We start from the raw sequence: 23,880 nt of genomic DNA, 5'->3' as shown, positions 1-23,880 counted from the left end.
AGGGCCGAGAATATTTGAAATATAAACTTTGAATGTTAGAGATTTCCTTCTGAAAACATGTCAAAGACCACTGCTCTTGAAGATTAAAGAGTTAATTCTATTGCTATCTCATAGGATATGAGCCAGATAATTATACAAGCTCCCTGCGTGTTAGCTAAATTATTCTAGAATGAATTCTTGGTATCATGGGATGGTTTTGAGCCCTCAGGACATGGAGGTTTGCTTACCGCTTGGGCAAAGCTTCTAAGGATGCCAAAACAAGCTGTTTCTCCAAAGCTTCCTGTAATCCCACTCGATCCCTCAGAGCCTGGGAGAGACGTGGCTGGCATTTGGATTTTAACAATCTAGAGCAGCGTGTTCCGCTCACCCAAGGGGGTCGAACTTTGAATAACTCCTCTGAAAAACAAACAGCAGCAGTCTCCATTGTTTACTTCATGCTTCTCTCAGCCAAGTCTACATAGATAAAGGCATCAAAAATAAAGCTGTACCAGGGCACCATTCCAAATGGCAATAATTACAGCCCTTTTTACAGACTCTGGATTTCTTATCCTCTCAGCGCTGTGGCTGGAAGTTACCAGTCATGTCAGGTCAAGAAACAAAGCTCAGAGAACGAGCACCTCTTTTCTTGTGGAAACCAGTTAATCGATTTATAGGCTTCACATCCATGTCTGCCCTGCTTCTTGGCTTCAAGTGATCTCCCATTTGTCGCGATCTCACAGAGGGTGAGTCAGGGGAAAAAAAGATGGCAGGACTCAAAGCACTTTCGTTGTTCACTGTCGTGCACTGTGCAGATCAGAAGGTTCGCTGAGAGAGGCTCTTATCCCTCCTCCCCTCCCACTTTTCTTTTAATGCCCTTCTTCCTGCTTCCATTCCCAGTTTCACTTCTCCCCCTCTGTCACCAATCCCATTTCTTCTGTCCTGAACCTATTCACTTGCTTTTGCCTGCGTTCATAGTTCCCTCTCCTTGTTTGTTTGTTTGTTTTTATCTCATAAACCTGAGAGTAACCAGAGCAATAATGGAGGCACTGATATTTGACTTTCTGTATTTCATCTGAAATCTTTTTCTCTTATTCATTAACTTGAAATATACATGGGGGTCGGGCAGGGAGGGGGAATAGCTTGTCCCGAGTATACTATAGAGAATGCTACCTATATGATATTCCAGAAAGACATAGCTATCCTCCTCTGTGGGAAACTGTATGTAAATCCATTTGTTTCTACAATAGTTGGGTACAATATCATTTTAAAATGCTGCTCACTGTTACGTAGTACAATTTTCTCCCAAATTATTTTTCTTAAGCCCTTTTCTCTTTGTCTCTCCTGCAGCTCCTCATCTTCTGCTTTGGGTTCATTCAGGGTCCCATAGATAGCAGTGGCTTCTCTTGGTATTAGCCAATCTAAGCTGGACACACAAGCAATGTAATGATGCTTCCAAGCACCATACTCATGATCCGTTGGCGTGTAGGGCAGGAACCACCCAAACCTAATGCATTTGGGCATCCATAAGCAGTCCTACAGAAAAAGAAATGAGAAAGATAAACTGCAAGAAAGTTTTAAGGACCGTTTCGTAGCAATAATGTTTCTGGGTAGGCAGATCATTTTTCTTTACATTGAGATTTCCGGTGCAGCTGACTTGTCATCTAAATTTGACACTAACAAATAAGAAGCATACCTTACTCCATACAAAATAGTCTTTGATGACAATATATGTTATATATGAATATATGTATTAGTCATCTTTGTACACGTGGTCCCATAGCATTTGGTTAACCCTAGATTCTGAGAATTCTTCTACTAGCAATAGTGTATCAGTTTGTTTCAGACCAAACCTCCCACTGGGAACACCTTTGTGGCACTACATGATATTGCCAATAAGCAACCAGCTTTGATATATGAAAACAGCAAAGTTCATGTGGTTTAATTGAATCAAGCATCTAGGCAAAATACTATAAAACAATTAAGGAGTATAGTGTTATCAGTGCAATAAGGGCTTATGCAACCACAACCCCAAAGAAAAGGGAAACCCAAACAGGTAAGCCCAATATTTGGCATTACTTTTCACTTCAAGGCATTTGACAGTTCCAAAGTAAAGCTCAGGCTGAGAAGCAGAGCAAAAAGCTAAGGCTAATGACGTGGAAGCCAAAAAGAATCTTGGGCATTCTCACAAGGAGGAGAGAAAACAAATTTAAATTCAGGCTTTCCCTCAGCAGTAAGGTGAAAAGCCCTGTAATCACACTAGGCTTTCAGCTGAGATCCTTATTAGTGAGGGTCAGGAATTAAACAAACTCTCCAGACTGAAACTAGTTTTAAAATATCTCCTTTTCTGATTGGACTTAAGTGATCTATTCCCAGCCTAACCAAATGCCAGAAGCAAGAACAAATTCTCTCAGGAGGAAGATAACATCATCCAGAGGCTCAAATTATTGCATCAGTATTTTATATCTAACATCTGGTAGTCAATCAAAAATACCAGGCACACAAAAGGATAACAATTGTTTGTTTCTCCTTTTGTCTTTATTATCTTTTATTAAGTAGAGAGAGACCCTCATGAGCCATATGTTGTAACTGTTAGGCACTAACTTAAAAAATAAACAACCCTGTAATTAATATGTCTAAGAAGTTAAATAGCTAGGTGAAAAATTTTGGCCAAAATAATCAAATCAACATTCTAGACTGAAAAATATAATAATTGAAATTTAAAACTCAATGGACTAGTTTAAAAGCAAATTAGAATCCAGCTAAGGAGATAATTAGTAAACAAAAAGCTAGAAACAAAATCCAGGCAGAAACACTAAAGGCCAAAAGGATGGAAAAGACACATAAGAGGACATGAAACTTGTGGGAGATGATGAGTCAGTCTAACATGTAAGTATTGGAATCCCACAAGAAAAAGAGCAAAAATGGGGCAGAAGCAATATATAAGGAGACAGTCTGTGAGAACTTTTCAAAACTGATAGACATTAAATCTCAGATTAAAAAATCACCGCAAAACTTTACAAAACAGGAGAAACACACACACACTTCTGGGTACATCATAATAAAATTGTGGAAAACAGAAGACAAGACAGAGAAAAAAAATCCTAAAACCAGCTAGAGACAATAAAAATATTACCATTAAAGGAACAACAATAAAACTTGTTACTTCTCAAAAAAAAGAAAAAAAAGAGGTTATGGAAGCCAGAGAACAATAGGAAAATTTCAAAGTTCTATAAAATTAACTGCCAACCTAGTGTTCAAATTCCCTGTGAAAACATCCTTCACATATGAAGGTAAAATCAAGATATTTTCAGACAAAAATAAGAGAATCTCAGGAGCAAGTTGCACTAGAAGAAATATTCAAGAGAATTCGAAAGGAAAATGAACCCATATGGAAACTCAGAGATGCAGGAAGGTATGAAAAGCAACAGAAAAGTAAATATGTGGTTACCTATAAGTAAATATTGGCTATATCAAAGAATAGTCTTGTGAGGTATATATATATATATAAATTTAAATGTGTTTTGTATTTTGTGTGTGTGTGTATGAAATTAAAATATTTGACAACAGCATTGAAACTGGGTGGGGAGGGGATTGAAGGGGAGTAGATAGAGTTAAAGGGTCCTAAGCTCCTTGCATTATCTCAGAAGTGGTTAAAAAAAAAGCCCTGGGATGAGTGCCATAATCTCTAATATAGCCATGAGAGAACCGCTAAATAATTTATAATTAACAACCTAAAAAACATTTAAATACTCTAAAAGAAAAAAAAAGAAACAAATAAAACACCTGGAACAAACAAAAAATACATAGTAAAATGGTGGATTTAAGCTTAAATATATCCATAGGTACACAAATATAAATGGAAAAATTACCCCAGCTAAAAGCCAAAGATTGCCAAATGTTAAAAAACAAGCACCAAGAACCATAATCCTTTTCCAAGACATATTCCTTAAAGATAAGGACATAGGTTGAAAGTAAAAAGTCAGAGAACAATGCATATGTAAACACTTAGCCCAGGTTCTTTTTTTTTTTTTTAAGATTTTATTTATTTATTCGACAGAGATAGAGACAGCCAGCGAGAGAGGGAACACAGGCAGGGGGAGTGGGAGAGGAAGAAGCAGGCTCATAGCGGAAGAGCCTGATGTGGGGCTGGATCCCACAATGCCGGGATCACGCCCCGAGCCGAAGGCAGACGCTTAACCGCTGTGCCACCCAGGCGCCCCTTGCCCAGGTTCTTAAATGCTATAAACCAGGGCTCATGGTTGGTTTTGCAGGTGGCCTCTCCACAGAGAGCTAGGAACTTTCTGGTATCAGAAGCTCAATAGAGGCCCGCCCTGGGAAGTTTGCTCACATTAAAGAAGTAAATTATTGACTTGTACTCAAAGTCTGTCTGCCATTACATTTTATTAAATCTTTAAGAAGAAAATGAGACAAATAGGCCGGAGGCAGAATTAATGGCAGAGGAGGTTGAAAATCTCTTCAACAGATGTCAGCCAAACAGGGATCAGAGGAGGCTGTGGCTGTATAACAATTTTCAAGGTGAGTTATCATGGGTAAAATAATATCTTATAATAACTAAAGCTTACCTAATTTCTCATGAAAAAGATAAAACGTTTAACCAAGATAAAAGGTTTTCTAAATAATTAAATTGAGTAATTTAAAGATTATTAAAATTACATGAATTATTAGAGTAGCATATATCCCCTTACTTACAAAATAAATTATTGTATTTAATTTATCCCCATTTTTTCTCTGAAGGGTAAGTTAATTATGGTTCAAATACCCTCAGTTATTAGCTTCAGGGAAGGAAGCTACCCCCATTGCCTCATGACAGAATACAGCAGTATTTGCGTCCTATTATTGAGAAGTGACAAGTAACAAACCTGTTCAGTTAAAAACTTCCAGGGCCAGCTGACTTGTGCAGCCATACACAAATCCTTTGGATTCAGAAAGGAAAAGATATACAGAGAAATGAAGCGTGGTAACACTGTAGAGAAATCCACTTTGGCCACTTGCGTCCTTTCTGAAAACCAGTCTTGGACAAACCTAAAAAAAAAAAAAAGACAGAGAAATGTAGTTCAGAACATTAGTATCTAAAACCGACCAAAAATCCTGTTTAAATATTGTCCCTTATTCTTTCTAGAATCTTCTAACTATATAAAAAAAATGAAATCCTAAATTACATAGGGTTAGATTTTTAAAAATACTGTACCTACTTTCACTGATCCATTCTAAAGAGGAAGATGAATAATAAAAATATCTAAAATCGACAGGAAAAAAATGTGAAATTAACATATTTAAGCTGTAAATGTGGGTTTTCTTTTTTTTTTTTACCCCAAATTCAATAAATCAGTAGGTCCCGTCAGCTCTACCAATATGTATCCCCAGATCCAACCACCTCTCTTCACATCCACTGCTGTCACTCTAGTGCAAAGCTTCTCCACCTCCCTCCCGCACAGCTGCAACAGCCCGGCCCAAGATAGTCTCCCTGCTTCTGCTGCTCTTCCCTGAGCCCATTCTCTACACAGCAGCCCAGGTGGTTTTTTAAAAATGTAAATTAGATAACATCACTCATGCAAGTAAAACCCTATGACTTCCTGGTGCAATTAGAATAAAAACCTATAGAAGTTACTTCACACTTAGTGGTAAAATACTAATTCCTTCCCCCTAACATCAGGAACAAAGCAAGAATGTTCACTCTTACCACTTCAATTTAACAGGTACTGGAGATCTTAGCCATTTCAACAAAGCAGGAAAAAAAATTTAAAAATATACATATTGGAAAGGAAGCAGTAAAACCGTCTCAATTCATATATGTGGAATCAACAAAACAGTGATTAAGAACAACTCAGGAATCTACAAAACAACCATTTAAATTGTTGAACTTATTAGTTTAAATTGTTATGATTTTCTTTGATCTTTTTCATGTTTATCAGATCTATAGCAATATTCCCTTTTTCATTCCTGATATTGGCAATTTGTGTTTTCTCTTTTTTGCTTAGTTATTCTTGCTAGGAGTTTATCAATTCTACTATTTATAAAACAAAACAAAACAAAAACCAAAACCCAGCTTTTGTTTTCATAGATGTTCTCTATTCATTTTCTCTTTTATTGATATCCGCTCTTCATCATTTCTTTCCTTCTACTTAGTTTGGATGTAATTTGCTATTTTTTCTAGTTATTTGAGGTGGAAATTTAGGTAATTAATTTCACCCCCCCTTCTTTTCTTTTCTAATATAAGAAATGAAATTATATATTTTCCTCTAAGCTGTGCTTTAGCTACATCCCAGATGTGTTGTATTTTCATTGTCGATTTGAAATATTCTGATTTCCCTTGTGATTTCTTCTTTGGCCACAGGTTATTTATAAGTGAGTTAACTTCCAAATATTTTGGAATTGTTTAGATATTTTATATTTTTTAACCTCAAATTTTATTGCATTGTTGTTAAAAAAATATACTTAGATTTTAACAGTTTTGAAATGTACCGAGTCTTATTTTTTGGACTAGGAAATTATGTATCTTGGTGAAAGTTATTTTGCTCATAAAGACATATTTGTAAGTTGTTGGGTTTAGTTTTCTATAAATATTAGGTCAAGGTGGTTGAGAAGATTGCTAGTTCTATATTCTTACTGATTTTTTGTATAATTGTTCTATTATAATTCAGTCAGTTTTGTTTCATGCGATTTGAAATGCTATTATTTGGTACATGCATATTTATAATTATTATGACTTCTTGATGAATTCATCCTTTTCTCTTTATAAAATGTCCCTCGCTATCTTTCTGGTAATATTCCTTGTCTTGAATTCCATTTTGTCTGATATTAATAATGCCATCCTACTTTTATATGCTTGGTATTTGTATGGTATATCTTCTCCTATGCTTTTACTTTTAACCAATTGATGTCTTTATATTTGCAGTGTATCCTTTGTGGTCAGTATACAGTTCGATCTTGTTTTTTGTTTTTTTGTTTTGTTTTGTTTTGTTTTGAAGCTCATTTGACCATCACTGCCTTTTATTTGAGGGCTTAGTCCACTTATATTTCACATAATTATTGATATGGTTGAATCCAGGTCTTGATTTTGTTATTTGTTTTTTTGTTTTTCCCATTTGTTTTATGAAAATTTATTCCTTCTCTCTTGCTTTGATTGGAGATCATGAATTTTTTTGTATTCCATTTCACTTCTTTATTGGCTTTTAAGCATACCTCTTACATTATGCAATTACGTTGTTGCTAGGAAGTGCAATATGCATCTTTGGCATTTCATAGTCTATTTGGAGTGAATATTCATATAAAATTAAAGAGCAGTGCAATGGTATAGTTCTTGCCATCCTTTATGCTTTTGTCACAGTACTGTACCTACTTATGTTATAAGCCCCATAATACACTGGTTTTGCTTTAAACAGTCGTATATCTTTAAAATAACTTCAAAATTTTATGGTTTTCCACACATTACCACCTCCTGCTTGTAAATCCAAGTTTCCACCTGGTATCAATTTCCTTAGGCTGAAGAATTTCTTTTAGCATTTCTTTATTGCACATCTTCTGACAACAGATTTTATCAGTTTCCTTTTATCTGAAAATATCTTTATTTCACCTTAATATTTGTAGTACTATTATGACCTGCCTTAATCAATTTTAATAATTATCATCTTGTAGCCAGTCTGGTTTCTGCTATATCATCTTCTCCTCCTTCTCCTCCTCCTCTCCCTTCTCCTCCCTTTTCTTCCTCCTTCACTCCTGTTTTATTTTAAAGCAAATCTAAGACATCATATCACTGCATTCATCCGACCTATTTAGATGCGTTGTACTTTCATTATCATTCAATTTGAAATATTCTAATTTCCCTTGTGATTTCTTCTTTGATATTTCAGTGTGCCTCAGTAAACAATAAGAACATTTTTAAAAAACATATACTAACCATCATCACGCCTAAACAAATTCAACAATTTCTTAATGTGATATCTATTTTAAATTTTTTTAAAGATTTATTTATTTATTTTGAGAGAGAGAGAGAGAGAGAGCATGAGCACATAGGGGGAGGAGCAGAGGGAGAGGGGAAGCAGACTCCCCGCTGAGCGGAGAGCCTGACTTGGGGCTCCATCTCACCAACCGGAGATCACAGCCTGAGCTGAAACCAAGAGTCAGTTGCTCAACTGCTCAACTGACTGAACCACCAAGGCCCCAGTGTGATATCTAGTTTAAAAACTTTTTTAAAATTATGGCATCCATTAAGAAAACTTCTTTTGTTTTTTTTAAAGATTTTGTTTATTTATTTGAGAGAGAGAGAGAGCATGAGCGGGGAGGAGGGTAGAGGGAGAAGTAGACTCCCTGCTGAGCAAGGAGCACAATGAGGGACTTGATCCCAGAACCCTGGGATCATGACCTGAGCCAAAGGCAGCTGCTTAACTGACTGAGCCACCCAAGCACCCCCATTAAGAAAACTTCTTACATTACTCTGCACATGCCTCCTACACACAAATGGATCTTGAACGAATAAAAAATCCAAAGCTCCACCAAAGCAATCCCCTTGGGGGCTAAAGACCTTAGACCAAAGGCCTTAGACCAACGAGACATTTTATGGCTCATGAAAGATACAAGGCTGGCCCTGTAGCCACCAACTACAAAAAAAGAGATACTTAATACCTGATTGCCCTTTTTAGGTATTGGCAATAAGCATCTTTTATAGTCCCAAACCACCAAATAAGTCATCATATTTGAATAAGAATCACTAGAACATCAAAATTTGGAAGTAATCCACATATTGGTAAGTCAAACTCTTCCCTGAACCCCTAATCTCCTCCAAACTCAGTAAAATTACGGATGTTTGTGGCCAATCTCACAGCTGATTGGAAACTCTGGCAATAGGTATTTACCAGAAGTCCTTCCACTCAAGCCCTTGGGACTATAGAACTATTTCTCAGTGCTAAGTGGCTACTGGTGCCCTGTTACTAGGTCCTAATGGACACAGATAAACTCACTGAAAGAAGTCCTATCTCTGAAGAGCTCTCATTCTGCAGTGTGTCTTCTCTGACTCTCTCTGACCTCTAAATGCATAACCTAAATGCCCGCAGGGGGGGTCAAGCCCCAGAAAGTTCCAGTGTGAAATGAAAATGACACCTCCAAATAGGGACAAAAAAGAGCTTAGTTACCTTCATAAACAAGTTGCTGAACACCCATGAGACCCAGAGACAGTCTTCACCACTAATTTACCCAAACTGCTGGCCTAACTGGGGCCTCATCTATAAATCTTGAGAGAAGGAAAAAATTCTATCTTAGAACACCAATTAATAATACATGTAGAAGCGATTAAGAAGTTAGAAAATGAGCACTTGGCAGCTATCGCAGTAATAATTACGTCAGAAGAGAATCATCAATGGAGACTAAAACTAGTGGGTGAAAATATGATGAATAGGGTATTTGCATAGATTCCAATACCTTTAAATTAATTTAAAATTAATCACTCAAAGATTTTTTAGTTACCTATTAATTATTAACAAAATACTTAATAACGAATCCTCTTAACCAAATGATAAGTCAATATCACGAGCCATGGTACATACAAATTGACGCAGTATGCCCCCAGTGTGATCTGCCGAGAACACAGCGTCCCTTCTGTGTTATTCTTGCCAAGAACGCATAACCTGAACGTAAGCTTAAGGAAGTATCAGCCAACTGCAAACTGAAGGTCATTCAACAAAGTAGGACCATACTCTTCAAAAGTGTTAAGTAATAAAAGACAAGGAAAAACTAAGGGACTGCTCCACATCAAGGTGGATATAGAGACATGAAAATTAAATACAATAGAACACCTGGACTGGATTCTGGACTGAGAAGGAAAGGATGATTATAAAGGAAGGTGTTGGAACAATCAGGAATACTCAAATGGAGTCTGTGGATTAGATCACAGTACTGTATCAGTGCTGACTTATTGATATTGGAGGATGTACTTTGATTTTTCAGCAGAAGCTCCTTGTTTTCTTTTGGAAACTGAGATGCTTAGTGTGATGCTTAGCATCATGTTTGCAACATATTCTCATATGATTCAGAATAACAAGACAAAAGAGTAAAGTGTTAACAGTGGAGGAATCCAGGTGAAAAGTATAAAGGAATTATTTGCACTATTTTTGCAATTTTTCTACAAGTTAAAATTTATTGCAAAATAAAAAGGGTTTTTTGTTTTTGTTTTTTTTTTTTTTAAGATTTTATTTATTCATTCGACAGAGAGAGAGACAGCCAGTGAGAGAGGGAACACAAGCAGGGGGAGTGGGAGAGGAAGAAGCAGGCTCCCAGCGGAGGAGCCTGATGCGGGGCTTGATCCCAGAATGCCGGGATCACACCCTGAGCTGAAGGCAGAAGCTTAACGATTGAGCCACCCAGGTGCCCCTGGTTTTGGTTTTTTAAAGAAAAGGCTACCTGCTTTGTCTGCAAGGTTTAATGATTGCCTATTATTTTGTGTGTTTCTACTCCTCTGACTTTATTTTAGGTCACTGCTTTTTCTTGATTCCTGTCCATGCAGCTATATCACAACCTGAGATAAAACAGAGTGGTTTAAAATGAACTTGTTGAACAGCCCCCCTCCAAGCTTGTCCTACCATAGGGTCCTCCCTCAGACCTAGGAGGTCATACAGAGCTTCCTTACAACTTATAATTATTCTTCTATCATTTAGTTCTTTATATTAAACTTTCCATTAAAAAATAAATAAATAAAATGAACTTGTTGGATCTCAGTCATATGTGGAATTTAAGAAAGAACACAGAGACACATGGGTGATGCAGTCGGTTAAGTGTCCAACTCTTGGTTTCTGCTTGGGTTGTGGTCTCAGAGTCATGGGATCAAGACCAACATTGGGCTCCACGCTCAGCGCAGAGTCTGCTGGGTTTCTCTCTCCCTTCCCTTCTCCCTCTGCCCCTCCTCCCACTCACTCTACCTAAAATAAAAAAAAGAAAGAAAGAAAACAGATGAACATATGGGAAGGGGGAAAAGCAAAAAAGAGAGGGGAAACAAGCATAAGTGACTCTTAAGGATAGACAACAAACTGAAGGTTGATGGAAGGAGGCATGGGGGATGGGCTAGATGGGGGATGAGTATTAAAGAGGGCACTTGTGATGAGCACTGGGTGTTGTGTATAAGACAGGAATCACTGAACTCTACTCCAGAAACCAATATTGCACTGTATGTTAACTAACAAAATTTAAATAAAAATAAATAAAATGAATCTGGTGGGAAAAAATAAATAAAATGAAATGAGCCTGTTGGCATGCAGTCGAGGGAGTGTGTGTGTGTGTGTGTGTGTGTGTGTGTGTGTAACCAGGAGGGCAAAGAACAGAGCTGTGGATATACTGGCAGCATATAGTAGCCACAAACGAAAGTATCACAAGGGGATCCTCTCACTGTTAATAGATTAACATTCAAGCTGCATGAGGCTGTGACACCACCAAGAACAGTTAATCCCACTGGATCCCTGACCTAACGCCCTAGGGTCCCAGGCAGGCTCCTTTCACTGGCCCATGCTCTCATTTAGAATTATAAAACAGATCCATAAAATAAGGTGCAAAACAAAAATGTTTTCTGCCTCCTTTTCAAAGATGGGTCTCGGTATCTTGAGTTTTCATTCCCACCCCACAGCTCTACTGTTCCATTCCAACCAAGCAAAGGGGAAGAACTAAATCTGAGCTGCTTTTTATTTATTGAATTTTTAAAAGATTTTATTTTTAAGCAATCTGTACACCCAGCGTGGGGCCCGAACTCAACAACCCTGAGATCAAGAGTCGCATACTCTACCTTCTGAGCCAGCAGCCACTCCGAGAATACTTTTTAAAGTGGACCTCAATTCTACATGTTTTATATTTGTTCCTACTCTGCACTGTTACAAAGAATTTTAAACAAGAAAGTATAATGAATTTTAAACAAGAAAGAAGGAAAATGCTTCAGTCACATTAAAAAAAAAAATATATATATATATATGTATATATATATATTAGTACCCAAGCAGCAGAACTAGGGTAGTTTGTGGTAATGACATTGTGGCTCATTGCATTTTAGTTAATGTTACAAAGTAAGAAATCCGTGAAGAGAAATAAAAACATGTAAGGAGACAATGAACAAAATGTGCTTTGCTCCTTTATTGTGACAAGGATAGCTTCATTTAAATAATTCATGACACTACTCTGCAGCGTGCTACTGAATGTACGATGTGTACTTTGCAAAAATAACAAGGCTTAGTGATACGGAACTTGAATCTAATCCTCGGCTCTTACATTTCTGATAAGAACTAGAAAGAAGCTGCCCAAATTGTGATAAAAATGACCGGGAGGAGAACTCGCAGAGGTGGCCGAGAGGGGCCAGTCGAGTTGGCTGAGGTCCCTGTTTTCTTGTCGCCTGGGCAGCCCCCGTGGTCTTGTCTGGGGGCTTTACACACACCATCTGGCGTGGCCGGGGCCTGTAGTGGGTGGGTTTCCACATGGATGCCAGTGTCGCACAGAATAATGACTAGGTTTGGTGAATAAAGCCAGTGGGGAGCCATGTGCTGTAGTCTTCAGTGAAGGAGAGAGCAAAGCTGGGTGTGGGGAAAGCCACAAGGAAGGGTGATTGGAGAGTGTCTTTAAAAAGATTTTAAAATAATTTGTATGTTCTGATTCATAGTTACATGGAGGCACAGAAGCATAAAAAGTAGAAGGTTCTATCTGGGTGGTGCGATTATGGGTGATTGATATTCTACTCTTTCTGCCTATTCACATTTTCCAATGCTTCCCCAAAAGCCCGGTATTATTACTGAATAGATAGAGAAGGCCCTAGGCTTCCACACATGTTGTCCCGGCCATGTGGCTCAACATCCTCCAAGTCTCCGCTTGTCTAACCTCCCAGGCATCCTTCAGACTCCAGCCAAAATGCCAGGTCCTCAGGGAAGGCGGCAGCCCTGATCCCCTGGACTGGGTGAGGTCGCCTTACTTCTCCTTTGTCACTTAGCACCATTGTAGCTATTTATTTGATACCTATTGCGCTGGCCAAGCCTGCTTGGATTGTGGGAAATAAAGGATGAGGCATGTGCACAGACTTGTCATTGTTATAAAAGTGCTATATGACTTCCCCTGTATGACCCAGACGGTACAACTTATGGCCAGTGAAGCAATATGGTGCTGGGGAAGGAGCAAGAAATCGTATCTGGAACCAGCATGCTAGATCTGTTATGTGGCTAGTGGAAAGCTGTTTTTGCAACAATATAGGTGACCATACAAGGTAATGATAGTGTTATTTTAGGGTGATATTCCTGGAATACTGACAGAATCCCTCCACCTCCCCAGCAGGCTGACCATTCCCACTGCCCAAACACTTGCCTGTGGGAGGCAGCTACCCCACTCCCTCAGCTCTCCAGATCCTTCCTGCCTTCTCCTATCCTTTGCTGAAACCAGTATCCCTTACACTCTATGTGCACTCTAACGTAATCTAAGCATGAGTTTTGTGTTTCCACTCTTGCAGAGGCTCAAACTCAATCCATCTTGGGGGTCACTCACTATTTACAGTCTTTCTCTTCCACTGGACTACGAGCTGTGGGAAAGAAGGCACAGTGGTCGTCTTGTTCACTGCTCTGTCCCCAGCACCTGGTATGGTGCTTCTAACTTGGCGGGGGTGAAATAAATATGTGTATGTTAGAATGAAGAATGAAAAAAATAATAAAAATAGACGTTCACTGCTTATCTTAAATTCCTCTTCATTCTAACAATTACCACCGATGTAGTGGCCCAAAGCAGTGCACTCTTATTTTCCCAGAGTTGTGGGGGTCAGAAGTCTGAAGTCAGTTGCACTGGGCTAGGCGTCGGCAGGACTGGCTCCCTCTGGAGGCTCAAGGGCAGAATCTGCCTCCTTGTCCCCTTTGGGTTCTAGAAGCTGCCTGCCTTCCTTGGCTCATGACCTCTTGTTCCATCTTCAAAGCCAGCAGCATAGTCTTCACACATCTCCATCTCTCCCACTGCTCCCGACATCACGTTGTCTTCCGACTGTCATGCCTCTTGCATCCCATGCATGGACCGTTGTGGTTATGCTGAGCCCCAGTGATGCAGGATAATGTCCCTGTCTCAGAATCCTTAATCACATCTGCAAAATGCCTTTGCCCCGTAAGGTATCATCCACACTTACCAGGGCTGAGGGTGTGGACATACGTGGAGGCTACTATTGAGTCTACCACACTGCTGTAACTTCTGACACCAGAGAAAACACTCCCAGATACTTACAGAGGTGCTACATTGTGCTGTCACACGACCGGTGAGAGGCATGGACGTTCCCTTGTCCTCTTTTATGACAAGGTTTGTTCCACTAAAATATGAACTTCAGGGGGCAGGAATCTTTTACACATTGTTTACTGTTGAATCCCATGCACCCAGAATTGTGCTTGGCACACAGTAGGCACTCAGTAAACATTTGTTGAATGCTAGATGGACAGACAGCACTCTTTTGCCACCCATTATTTACTTCCCCTTCTTTAGGTGCAATAACCTCACTTTCTCCATGGTGGTCCATGTGGTTCTATAGAAGCTGACTCCATTCTTGGCTCCAAAAAGCATATGATCAAGGCTAATTCAATTCATCTGGGTCAATCTCCTGGCCACAGCAATGGGCAGAAGTGGGCATGGACCTAGACTAGTCCAACCGGAGTGACGCGCAAACAAAGGGATTCATTTCATTTCCGTACACAACTGAGGAAACATAATGATGAAGCCATGACCACCAAAGGCAGAGCAGAAGAACAGAAAGAATCAAGTCATTGGCTTAATTACTGAACCTCTGAATTGAGCTTCAACTGCATGCAAACCTACCCTGGATTTTTCAGTTATATAGAGGGAAGCATTTCCTTTATTATGGGCGTTAACCTTAGGGTTACTTACAATGATACATTTAAAAATGACGCGTCAATGCCAGAGAAAGGTGAGAAAGGGCATCTGCAGAAACTGACCAGGTAATTTTCATGGAGAATAGAAGGGGCGGGGCACTCATGCAGTCTGTGCTCCTGCCTCCAAGGAAGAGTAGAAGTGAGACGTGGAAGAAGCCGTGGGGCCTTCGGGTCACCCAGGCCTTGGGTCTCACTCTTGGCCGTGTGTCACATCACTTGGATGATTGAGCCAAAATCTCTGTGGCTGGGGCTCTGAGTCTGTGTTTTTACAAACTCCAAGTGATTCTAAGGGGCCCAGCTCTTCTCAGTGTTGGTGACCTTGACCTCCCACGGCAGCAGACCTTGATGCTCAGGCCAAGTCAAGTATAAAGCACTGGCTGTCTGTGTGGTGCTGTCTGTGTGGTGCTCTACGGAGTAGATGTCAGTCCTTTTTGAGGCCCTGAGCTGATGAAGTCCTGAGACACTGCGCGAGAGTCTAGTAGGCTGCCTCCTATGTGTGAAGAGCATCAGCTGACCACTAAATGCATTTTGTTTTTCTAAATGTAGCTGATTCACAGCTAAATTCTGAAGAGTGCATATGATCAGAGAAGGTATGACTAGATAAACAGACCATTTTAAAACCATTTATCTGCCTTTCACTTCAGCCCTAAGGAAAATCAGGGCAGCTCCAGGGTTAGTGAATTCAAGGACTCAATGACGTCATCAAGGGCCAAGGCTCTTCTGTATTTTCACTTTGCCTCCTCAGCAGTTCGCGCTGGCCTTTAGGCCTGTCCCCTGAGGTGATCTCCAAACGATTCCTGTGAGGATTGCTCCTCACAGAAATCACAAGATAAAAAGGGACATGTCCCTTCCTCAAGCCCCTATTTAAGTCCCTTTGAGAGTGAAGAAAACTGCCCCAGAAGCTCTCTAGTGGCCACTCCCGATGTCTCCTTGGGCAGAATTAGTATCTACACGCCCTTTCGTAATCCAGACACCCCCATGGGGGTGGAATCATCGTGATTCTGTCCCAGCCTGACTCACCCTTGGTGGGGCAGTGACAAGCCGCCTCTCAGACACACACTGCCTGGGGGGAAAGGGCTTCTGTCAGGAATGTGGAGAAGAAACAGGGAATGGTGTGGGCAGGCGGGTAATCCACAGTGTGCCCACGAAGCAGGCACTGAAGAAAAAAGAAAAGGTCTACCTACCGCTGGAGAGTCTGATCTGCCCAACCTTCACAGACGCCCTTGTTTATCTCCTTCCTTGCTCCCCTTTGCCCTGGAGATACGACCTGCAGGTATTTCTTAAACGGGTCAATGTGGCTTTACGATCTGGTAGTGTAACTCTTACTCTTTTTTTCTTTATATGTGTACTTTTCTTAGCGGTTGCTATCCATTTTCTTTCCTGGATTAGCTTAGAATCAGTTTCCCAAGGTCCATAAGAATATCCTATTTGGGAATTTGTACTAGGATGGAATTGAACTTGAAGATTAATTTAGAGAGAATCAGCATCTCCAAACATGGCAGATCAATCTACTCAGGGTGGTTGTTGTTTTTTTAACTATCCTTTAACACAAACTTATAATTTTCTTAGTAAAGGTCTTGCACGTCTCTTTTTAGTTTTATGCAACAGACATTGGGAGGCGGAGCTGAGAGAAGACGGGGTGAGGAGGGGGCGCAGGCAGGCCTGCCAGCCCGGGAAACACTGTTTGAATCCAAGGATCCAGTCCAGCCTGAAACTAGACAAATCTTAAGCCAATACATTCCCATTTCTTCCTAAGCTGGTTTGAATTCCATTCCTGTTATTTGCACTTGAAAGCATTCTAACCATGACATCAAAAGTAATACATGGAGAGAGCAGGAGGAAAGGTGGCCAACACCCACGGAATGTTTACTGTGCACTGGGGGCATTCCACTTCTGCTTCTCCTGTCGCCCTTCTGGACATTTCCTAAAGCGATTCTTAAATACAGAACAGAGACAAATGTTCTCTTAAAACCTGTCTCCATTTTCCAATGATGTATCCGTGAATCTGACTCCTCCTATGCAGAGAAGTCTTGGTAGCTAAAAGGATTCTCGGTAGCCGTGGAAGCTAATATTATGTACTTTATAAATTGGCTGTTAGTATTAATTATCAGGGCTGCTGCATTTGGGATACGGTGCAATGAACAACTTCAAGAGGTGACATTAACACAGATGACAGTGTGAAACGCCACCCTTGGGTATTGTTACTGTGCATAATTCCTTTTGGAATTGTTTTATAGAAATCTCGAGTCAATTAATTAACCAAAAGTCTTGAATGAAGCAAAATATTAGTAATCTCCCATATTTGGGAACTTATAATATCTTGAAAAGTTTCTTCCTCCCAGAGAACTACACATGAAAAATTTTTTTCTGATTATTTTTTTGTTATTCTTGTCCTTTGGACTACTGTAGATATCATCCATCCAAGAAGCATTTAGTGAGTGGCTACTGTGTACCTGCAATGGCCCTACGAGTTAGGGGCACAAAGAATCCCCAGAAACAGTTCTCGCCCTCACAGAGCAGGAATCTATGGAGCAGGCAGAGAGCAGATCGGCAAGTTCCATACGCAGCATGGTGCGGGGCGGTGCTAAGTGCTGTAAAGACAAGCTGAACATTATCAAGCATGGCACCACCGTCGTAGAGAATGGTACCACTTACAAAACCGGGTGTGAGAAGCTCAAGTGCACAGGCTTTGCCTAGCAGAAGCCGATGACCTTCCCACCAGGCACACTCCCTCTGTCCCCGTCCCCGTCCCCACCCAATAAAACAGCTCTGGGCTTTGGGTTTCTCCCTCTCTTTTAAACTCAAGGATTTTCCTTCTTTGCTTCATCCACCTCTAAATAAACTGCCCCAATGACAAATTATGGTTGTCCGCAACCACCTGCTCTGTGTGAAGGAGCCTGTCCAAAATACGGGGCTGAGCAGAGGGAAGAGTCAGGATGACCCAGATTTCCAGACTCATCTTGGATATTTAGGTGTGTTCGAATGCACCCCTCTACGGTCCGCTGCCTCCACACAGAAATATTCCCCTTTCAAATGGGTGCTCAGGAGCTCAGAGTGATGTAGCTGCTCTGTATTCAAAATTAACCCAGATGCATATCGGCTCTGAAAAAGGTACACACCAGATTTCCTCACCGTTCACAGATGAGATAGACATCCTCCCCTGAGCTCTCCCTGGGGCTGCTTGGAAAGAGTGGTTGGGGGCAAGTGGGAGTGGGGGGGGGTTCTCTCTTAAGTGTGCATCGATCGGTACATTTTTCTGCCCCATCCCGTTTCCAGTCGGCTCGGATGGAGACAAATGACTAGAGCTAATCCTTCACTGTTTGTGATCTCCCTCTNCCCCCCCCCCCCCCCGACACACACACACACACACACACACACACACACACACACAAACACACACACACACTCTGGGGCAGACAATCCATCTGTGTCTTGGGATGGCAGTTGCATGGATGTTGCCCCAGGGACCCACTAGGGAAAGCTACAGGTTTGAACAGCTCCAGCCCTGGAACGAAAGGCCTTCGTGTGGGGTGTTGCCTGCTGCTGAGCCGAGGGGATTTGAAACCGGTCCCACCAGTGTGGCTAGGAGACGGGCACAAACTTCTCATGGGTTTCTCAGAGCAGCACACAAAGGGCCCAGTTTCCTTTACGAGGTCAGGAAAAGTCAGCCTGGTCCAGTGGCAGGGGAATGACGCTAGTGGAATCATTTAGACATGCGGCCATACAAGCATAATGTGCTGGGGGAAATGCCACGATAGATGTTGGTAAAACTTGCCGGCGGGGAGTGAGAGCCGCGCAGGGAACGCTTCCCGGGAGAGGGGCCATCAAAGTCAAGGTGAGGAAGAGCTTGCCCGAGCTACGGCTTAAGAAGCTGAACCTTTGAAAAATGTCTTAAATATCATAAAACTCCATGTAAAAAATCTTGAAGCTTTGTACTCATTCAATAAATTTTACTAGCACTCAATAAACCTTGTTTTGATGCCCACCAAAATAATAATAATAAAAAAGAAGCTGAACCTTTGAAAAATGTCTTAAATATCATAAAACTCCATGTAAAAAATCTTGAAGCTTTGTACTCATTCAATAAATTTTACTAGCACTCAATAAACCTTGTTTTGATGCCCACCAAAATAATAATAATAAAAAAAAAATAAAATAAATCTTAACAATATGGAATATAAGGACAGGAAAGAAAGATCTTAGATATTGGAATATATCTCACCGAGATTAAGAAGAAACTTTCAAAGAAAACTGTGACAACACAGTCCCAACCAAACCACAATATCCTAGTTAAGCTTTCTAACTATAACTGCCTGAATTAAAATGAAATTATTCAGAAATTATAAAACAAAACATCTAAACAATGGCTTCTCTGCCTTGAAAACACAGATTGCACAAATATGACCTAGTTTACATAGAAAGATTTCAGACATTCAGAAATGCTGAATTCTCTCAAGTATTCACCTGCTTGTTCAGCGATGGGGGAACAGGGACTATAGGAATAAATAGGGTTCAAAAGAAATGTTTAATAATTAGAAGTTGAGTGCACTGTCACTATTTGACCCAGCCATTCCATTCTTGGGAGTAGACCTAAAAGAAATAAAGACATCCATATAGAAAAACCTATATACACAGATGTTCACAGCAGCATTATTCATAGTAGCCAAAATGTGGAAACAACCCAGATGTCCATCAACTTAGGAATGGATAAATAAAATATGGTATATCCATACTATGGAATATTATTTAACAATAAAGAAGAAAGAAGTACTGATACATGCTACAAAATGGATGTACTTTGAGAACATTGTTTTAAAAAAACCCAAAACTACAGGCCCCAAATGGTGTTACTTAGACCGAGTTGCCAAACCGGGCTTAATACCCAATCTAATTGCAGTGTCAACCACCCCCAGAAATGGGGCCTTAACCGGTCAGTCAGGAACATTTTTCTTACCACCTCACCCGGGTCCTCTCCATCCCCCAGAGAAAGATGAGGTAATCTGCATGACAAGACACGTTGCTTTTCCCTCTAGCAAACAACCTTGTTTGGGAACAATCCTTTTCTTTTGCCAATAACCTTCTTGCCTCCATCCTCCATCCATAAAAACTTTACTTCCATTTTGTTTTGTATAATTTCTCAGAGTGCCACTCTACTTGCTAGATGGGGTGTTGCCCGATTCGTGAACCATTTATTTATTTATTTACTTACTTACTTATATATTGAATAACAACGTTTACTGCATATTTTTCATGAAGTCTTTATATACCTGAGAACATTTTTTAAAAGATTTATTTATTTTTGAGAGAGAGAGCACGAGCAGGGCGTCAGGGGTAAAGGGAGAGAGAGAAGCAGACTCCCTGCTGAGTAGGGAGCCTGATGCAGGACTTGATCCCAGGACCCTGGGATCATGACCTGAACCTAGGGCAGACGCTTAACCGACTGAGCCACCCAGGCACCCTCACAAACCATTTAATAAAGCCAATTTGATCTTCGCATGTGCTTGGTTGCTTTTTGTTATTTAGCAAGATTGTAATACATGAAAGTAGCCAGTCACAAAAGACCACATACTGTAAGATTGCATTTATTTGAAAAGTCCAGAAAAGGCAAATTTATAGAAACAGAAAGTAGTTTAGTGGTTGTCAATGCTGGGGATGGAGATGCGGAGTTACGTCTAATGGGTATCAGGTTTCTTTTTGGGGTGATGAAAATGTTCTAAACTTAGATTGTGGTAATAGCTCCACAATTCTGTGAATATACGAAAACCACTAACTTTGTACCTTTTAAATGATGAATTTTATTGTATGTGAATTATATCTCAATAAAGATGTTTAAAAGAAATTTGATTGCACTAACTTTAAAAAATAAAATGAATTGGACTTTTGGATTTAATCAAAATCAAGCACAGCTCAAATTGCATTAGACTCCTGGTAAACGGTTTCTGTAGACGTTGGCAGGAGAGAAGACATGGCTGACCCAAAGAGATGGAGAGGAAGGAGCAGAAGAAAGATTCAATCCAGACTTGGGGGAATGAACTAATTGATGTGCAACAACAAAAACCACCACTACTAATTAGAGCTGGGTTCAGGATGCCAACTCTAGAGACCAGAAACTGACATGCAATTTCTATAAGCCGCGGTCCAGAATACGGAATAATAGCTTCATGCAACTACGATATACAGCTCTCTGCAGAAAGACAGCTGCTACAGAACAAAGTGAAGTAATTCCACTGAACGGATTAGTTCCATATCCTTGTGCCATAGTAAGAATTCAGGTACCAGACAAAGGCTACAATTTCCAGTGACAAAATGTCAGGCCTGATGTTAATGAGCCTCAAAATATACCACAAGATCTCTAATGACCTCCAGTGGTTACAGCTAAAATTGCATGGTTTATGATACATGAGATTAGAACACGATGTACCACAAGCAATTAAGGAGTTGGGGTTTGGTCTGTTACTTTATCTTGAAAGCTGTGAAGCTGGAGTAAAAGGAAAACTAGCCAATGACTACCATAAAAAGTGTCTTTCCCTGATTTTTAAGCATTGATGAAAGAGCCTATTTTTCTGTGGCCTGTCTTTGCAGCCTCTTTCAACACAGCCAGGAAGGTGTCTGTCTGCCTCCAGCGACTTGGTGACTCCATCAGGGGTAGTCTCTTAGCCCACCATGCACCCCCGGATGCAGGAGAAAGCAGACAAGGGAGAAGGTGAGCAAGCAGGTAAGAGGGATGAAATGGCTGATTGAGAGACGGGCGAGAGGAAGTGGGAGAAAGAGCAGAGGCAGATATTGCAAACTAAAATAAGCCAATTTGGTTTTGCATGACTCCGATACTTTCTGGAAGCTACCTAAGAAGTTCAATGGCTAACCTCTCCCAACAACCTTACCACCAGGTTGTAGTGAAAACAACTAACCCCAAATGATGCTATACCTAGAGTTTCCCTAAACAAGCCTAGCAAACAAGCACCAACCACTTCATATGGTCTCCTCCTCGAGCCTCATGAAGTCCTGGCTCGCTGCTTTGGGAAAAAGGTTTACTCAGTTAAGAAAGTACAGTGTTCCTGAAACAGGATTCTACTGTTACCCTCCTTGAGAGCCTCAGCCTACCAGAAATCCCCAGACTGACAAGGCAGTTTACTTGGGGATAAAGCTTTCCAAGCACCTGCTCCAGGGCTGACTGGATTCTTCACCCAGGTCCAGGCAAGTTGGAGGGCTCTCTGGAACATTTTCCATCCCACATCTGAAGACCTTTAATTTCACCAAAGAGAGTCCATTTCTAACATTCATCTGACAAATGAATGAGCCACTGGTTGCTCTGATAATAACTAATGTCTGATATTTGCTATGCACATTAGCAAAGTATCTTGTAATAACTGAGACATTGTGACCTTTCCAATACAATGCTAGCTAACCACCCCTGAGTATTAATTCATGATCAAGACACTAGCTGTTCTTGCATGTAATTTCAACTAACACTTTCAAATAGCACACCACATCTGCTGGAATATGTGAAAGCAAATGACAGACACTAGAGGAGGCCAAGGTAAGAATAAGGGCAAGGAACCATTGGCAATCATGGCCACCATCATACAAGTCTTATGCATAGTCCTAAATGTTGCTACCATGGTCACTTCTTGGGTATTTTTCAGACCCATCCTTTCATGTAACAATAATTTACAGACTGCCTATGTGCCAGATATCTACTTGAAATATATTGTCTGTCTGTCTGATAGTTCTGAGGAGAATCCAATATACTAAGGGAATTTTAAAGATTCACGGGCTGAAGCTTTTGATGTTTGCAAAAACTAAACATCCCACTGTGGTAGGAAGGTGTTAAAGCCCCAAGGTTCCATCTCATCCTCAAGGAAGAAGCAGCACTAGATGATTCTGTTTATAAACCTTAAAATACCAATTGTTTGATTTGTTCTTTCTTGGGGGGGAGAAACCCTAGAAGGTTATATAAAATTTTACTATATTTCATTTCCTTTAAGAACCAATGATAATTGTATCCATAGGCTACATTTACCTTAACTGTGATTTGGTGCATCGTAAAAAAATCGTGAATAAGAATTCTTGACGTTGCTTGTTAGTCCAGAGGTCAAACCAATGACTTATAAGAGCAACTCTTTCCTGAAAGAGCTGTAAAGGGGAGAAAATATCATTTTCCTGTAGAGTTCAATCTGTTCTTAGTTACTAAACAATCCTTAGGCAATCTCGCAACCTCATAACTACTATTTGCACAGCACATTACAGTTCACAAAGCACTTTTCACTACCTAGTAGGGGTCTCTCCCTTCAGCTTAAACTGCTTTTATCTGGGGATAGAGACAAGCCCAGGCTTGTTGGGTGGGCTGGTGGGAAAGGCTGGCCAGGGGATATAATTACACCGGGGCCTTAGGAGGGCCTCTTTGGAAAACAAAGAGGTAATGAATCCTGGCTCTTGTTTCTACCTAAACGAATGTGGCCTGGGGAAACAGATTCCAAACATTTTATCTTGAAAACACATACAGGCTACACGTGCATTGTGAACACCAGACCATTTGAAGTAGGTATAATTTTACTAACCCACAGTCCTACATCTTCATAGCTCCCACCAAAACCAAAGTTAATAAATATTGCTAAGGAGCCATTGTCAGACATGTCTCTAAGGAAGAGATACACCAAGGACCAGGCGCCCCCGCAAACCTGGCTTTCAGTCCAGCTTTGCTCAGATGACATATACAAACTCACTGGCTTTCTTACTGGGTCAGGCTTTGGCCCAAACTGGCTAGTCTCCTCTTGGGAACATGCCTGAACCACACATGCGCAGTCGGCCTTCACTAAGGGCCGGCAGAGCTGCCTAAGCCATTCGGTGACTACTTACTGACTACCCTTCAAAGGAGTGGGCATCCCCAGGCCATCGAACTGAACTGTTGGCGTGGGAAGGAAGAGAGGATTAAAGAAATATGCAGAGAATTGATATACATTAATACTCTCCACACCAAACACCACCAAAACACCTCCTCTTGTCTCCTCCCCCAGCA

General features: G+C 40.6%; 1 protein-coding gene across 1 annotated transcript in view; it reads right to left on the bottom strand.

Moving 5' to 3' along the window:
* ECT2L (epithelial cell transforming 2 like) overlaps positions 1-23,880 on the bottom strand; it is a 76,219-nt gene that overhangs the window by 42,840 nt on the left and 9,499 nt on the right. The window contains exons 3-6 of the mRNA XM_034669203.1: positions 22,885-22,997; positions 4,860-5,022; positions 1,260-1,512; positions 228-396 (exon numbers count right to left, since the gene is read on the bottom strand). Coding sequence (XP_034525094.1) covers positions 228-396; positions 1,260-1,512; positions 4,860-5,022; positions 22,885-22,997 — 698 coding nt within the window. The remainder of the gene's footprint in view (positions 1-227; positions 397-1,259; positions 1,513-4,859; positions 5,023-22,884; positions 22,998-23,880) is intronic.

The sequence above is a fragment of the Ailuropoda melanoleuca genome, chromosome 10, assembly GCF_002007445.2.
Source record: "Ailuropoda melanoleuca isolate Jingjing chromosome 10, ASM200744v2, whole genome shotgun sequence".
Lineage (NCBI taxonomy): Eukaryota > Metazoa > Chordata > Mammalia > Carnivora > Ursidae > Ailuropoda > Ailuropoda melanoleuca.
The sequence above is the reverse complement of the archived record's forward strand: the minus strand, read 5'-3'. Positions and strand labels throughout refer to the sequence as shown.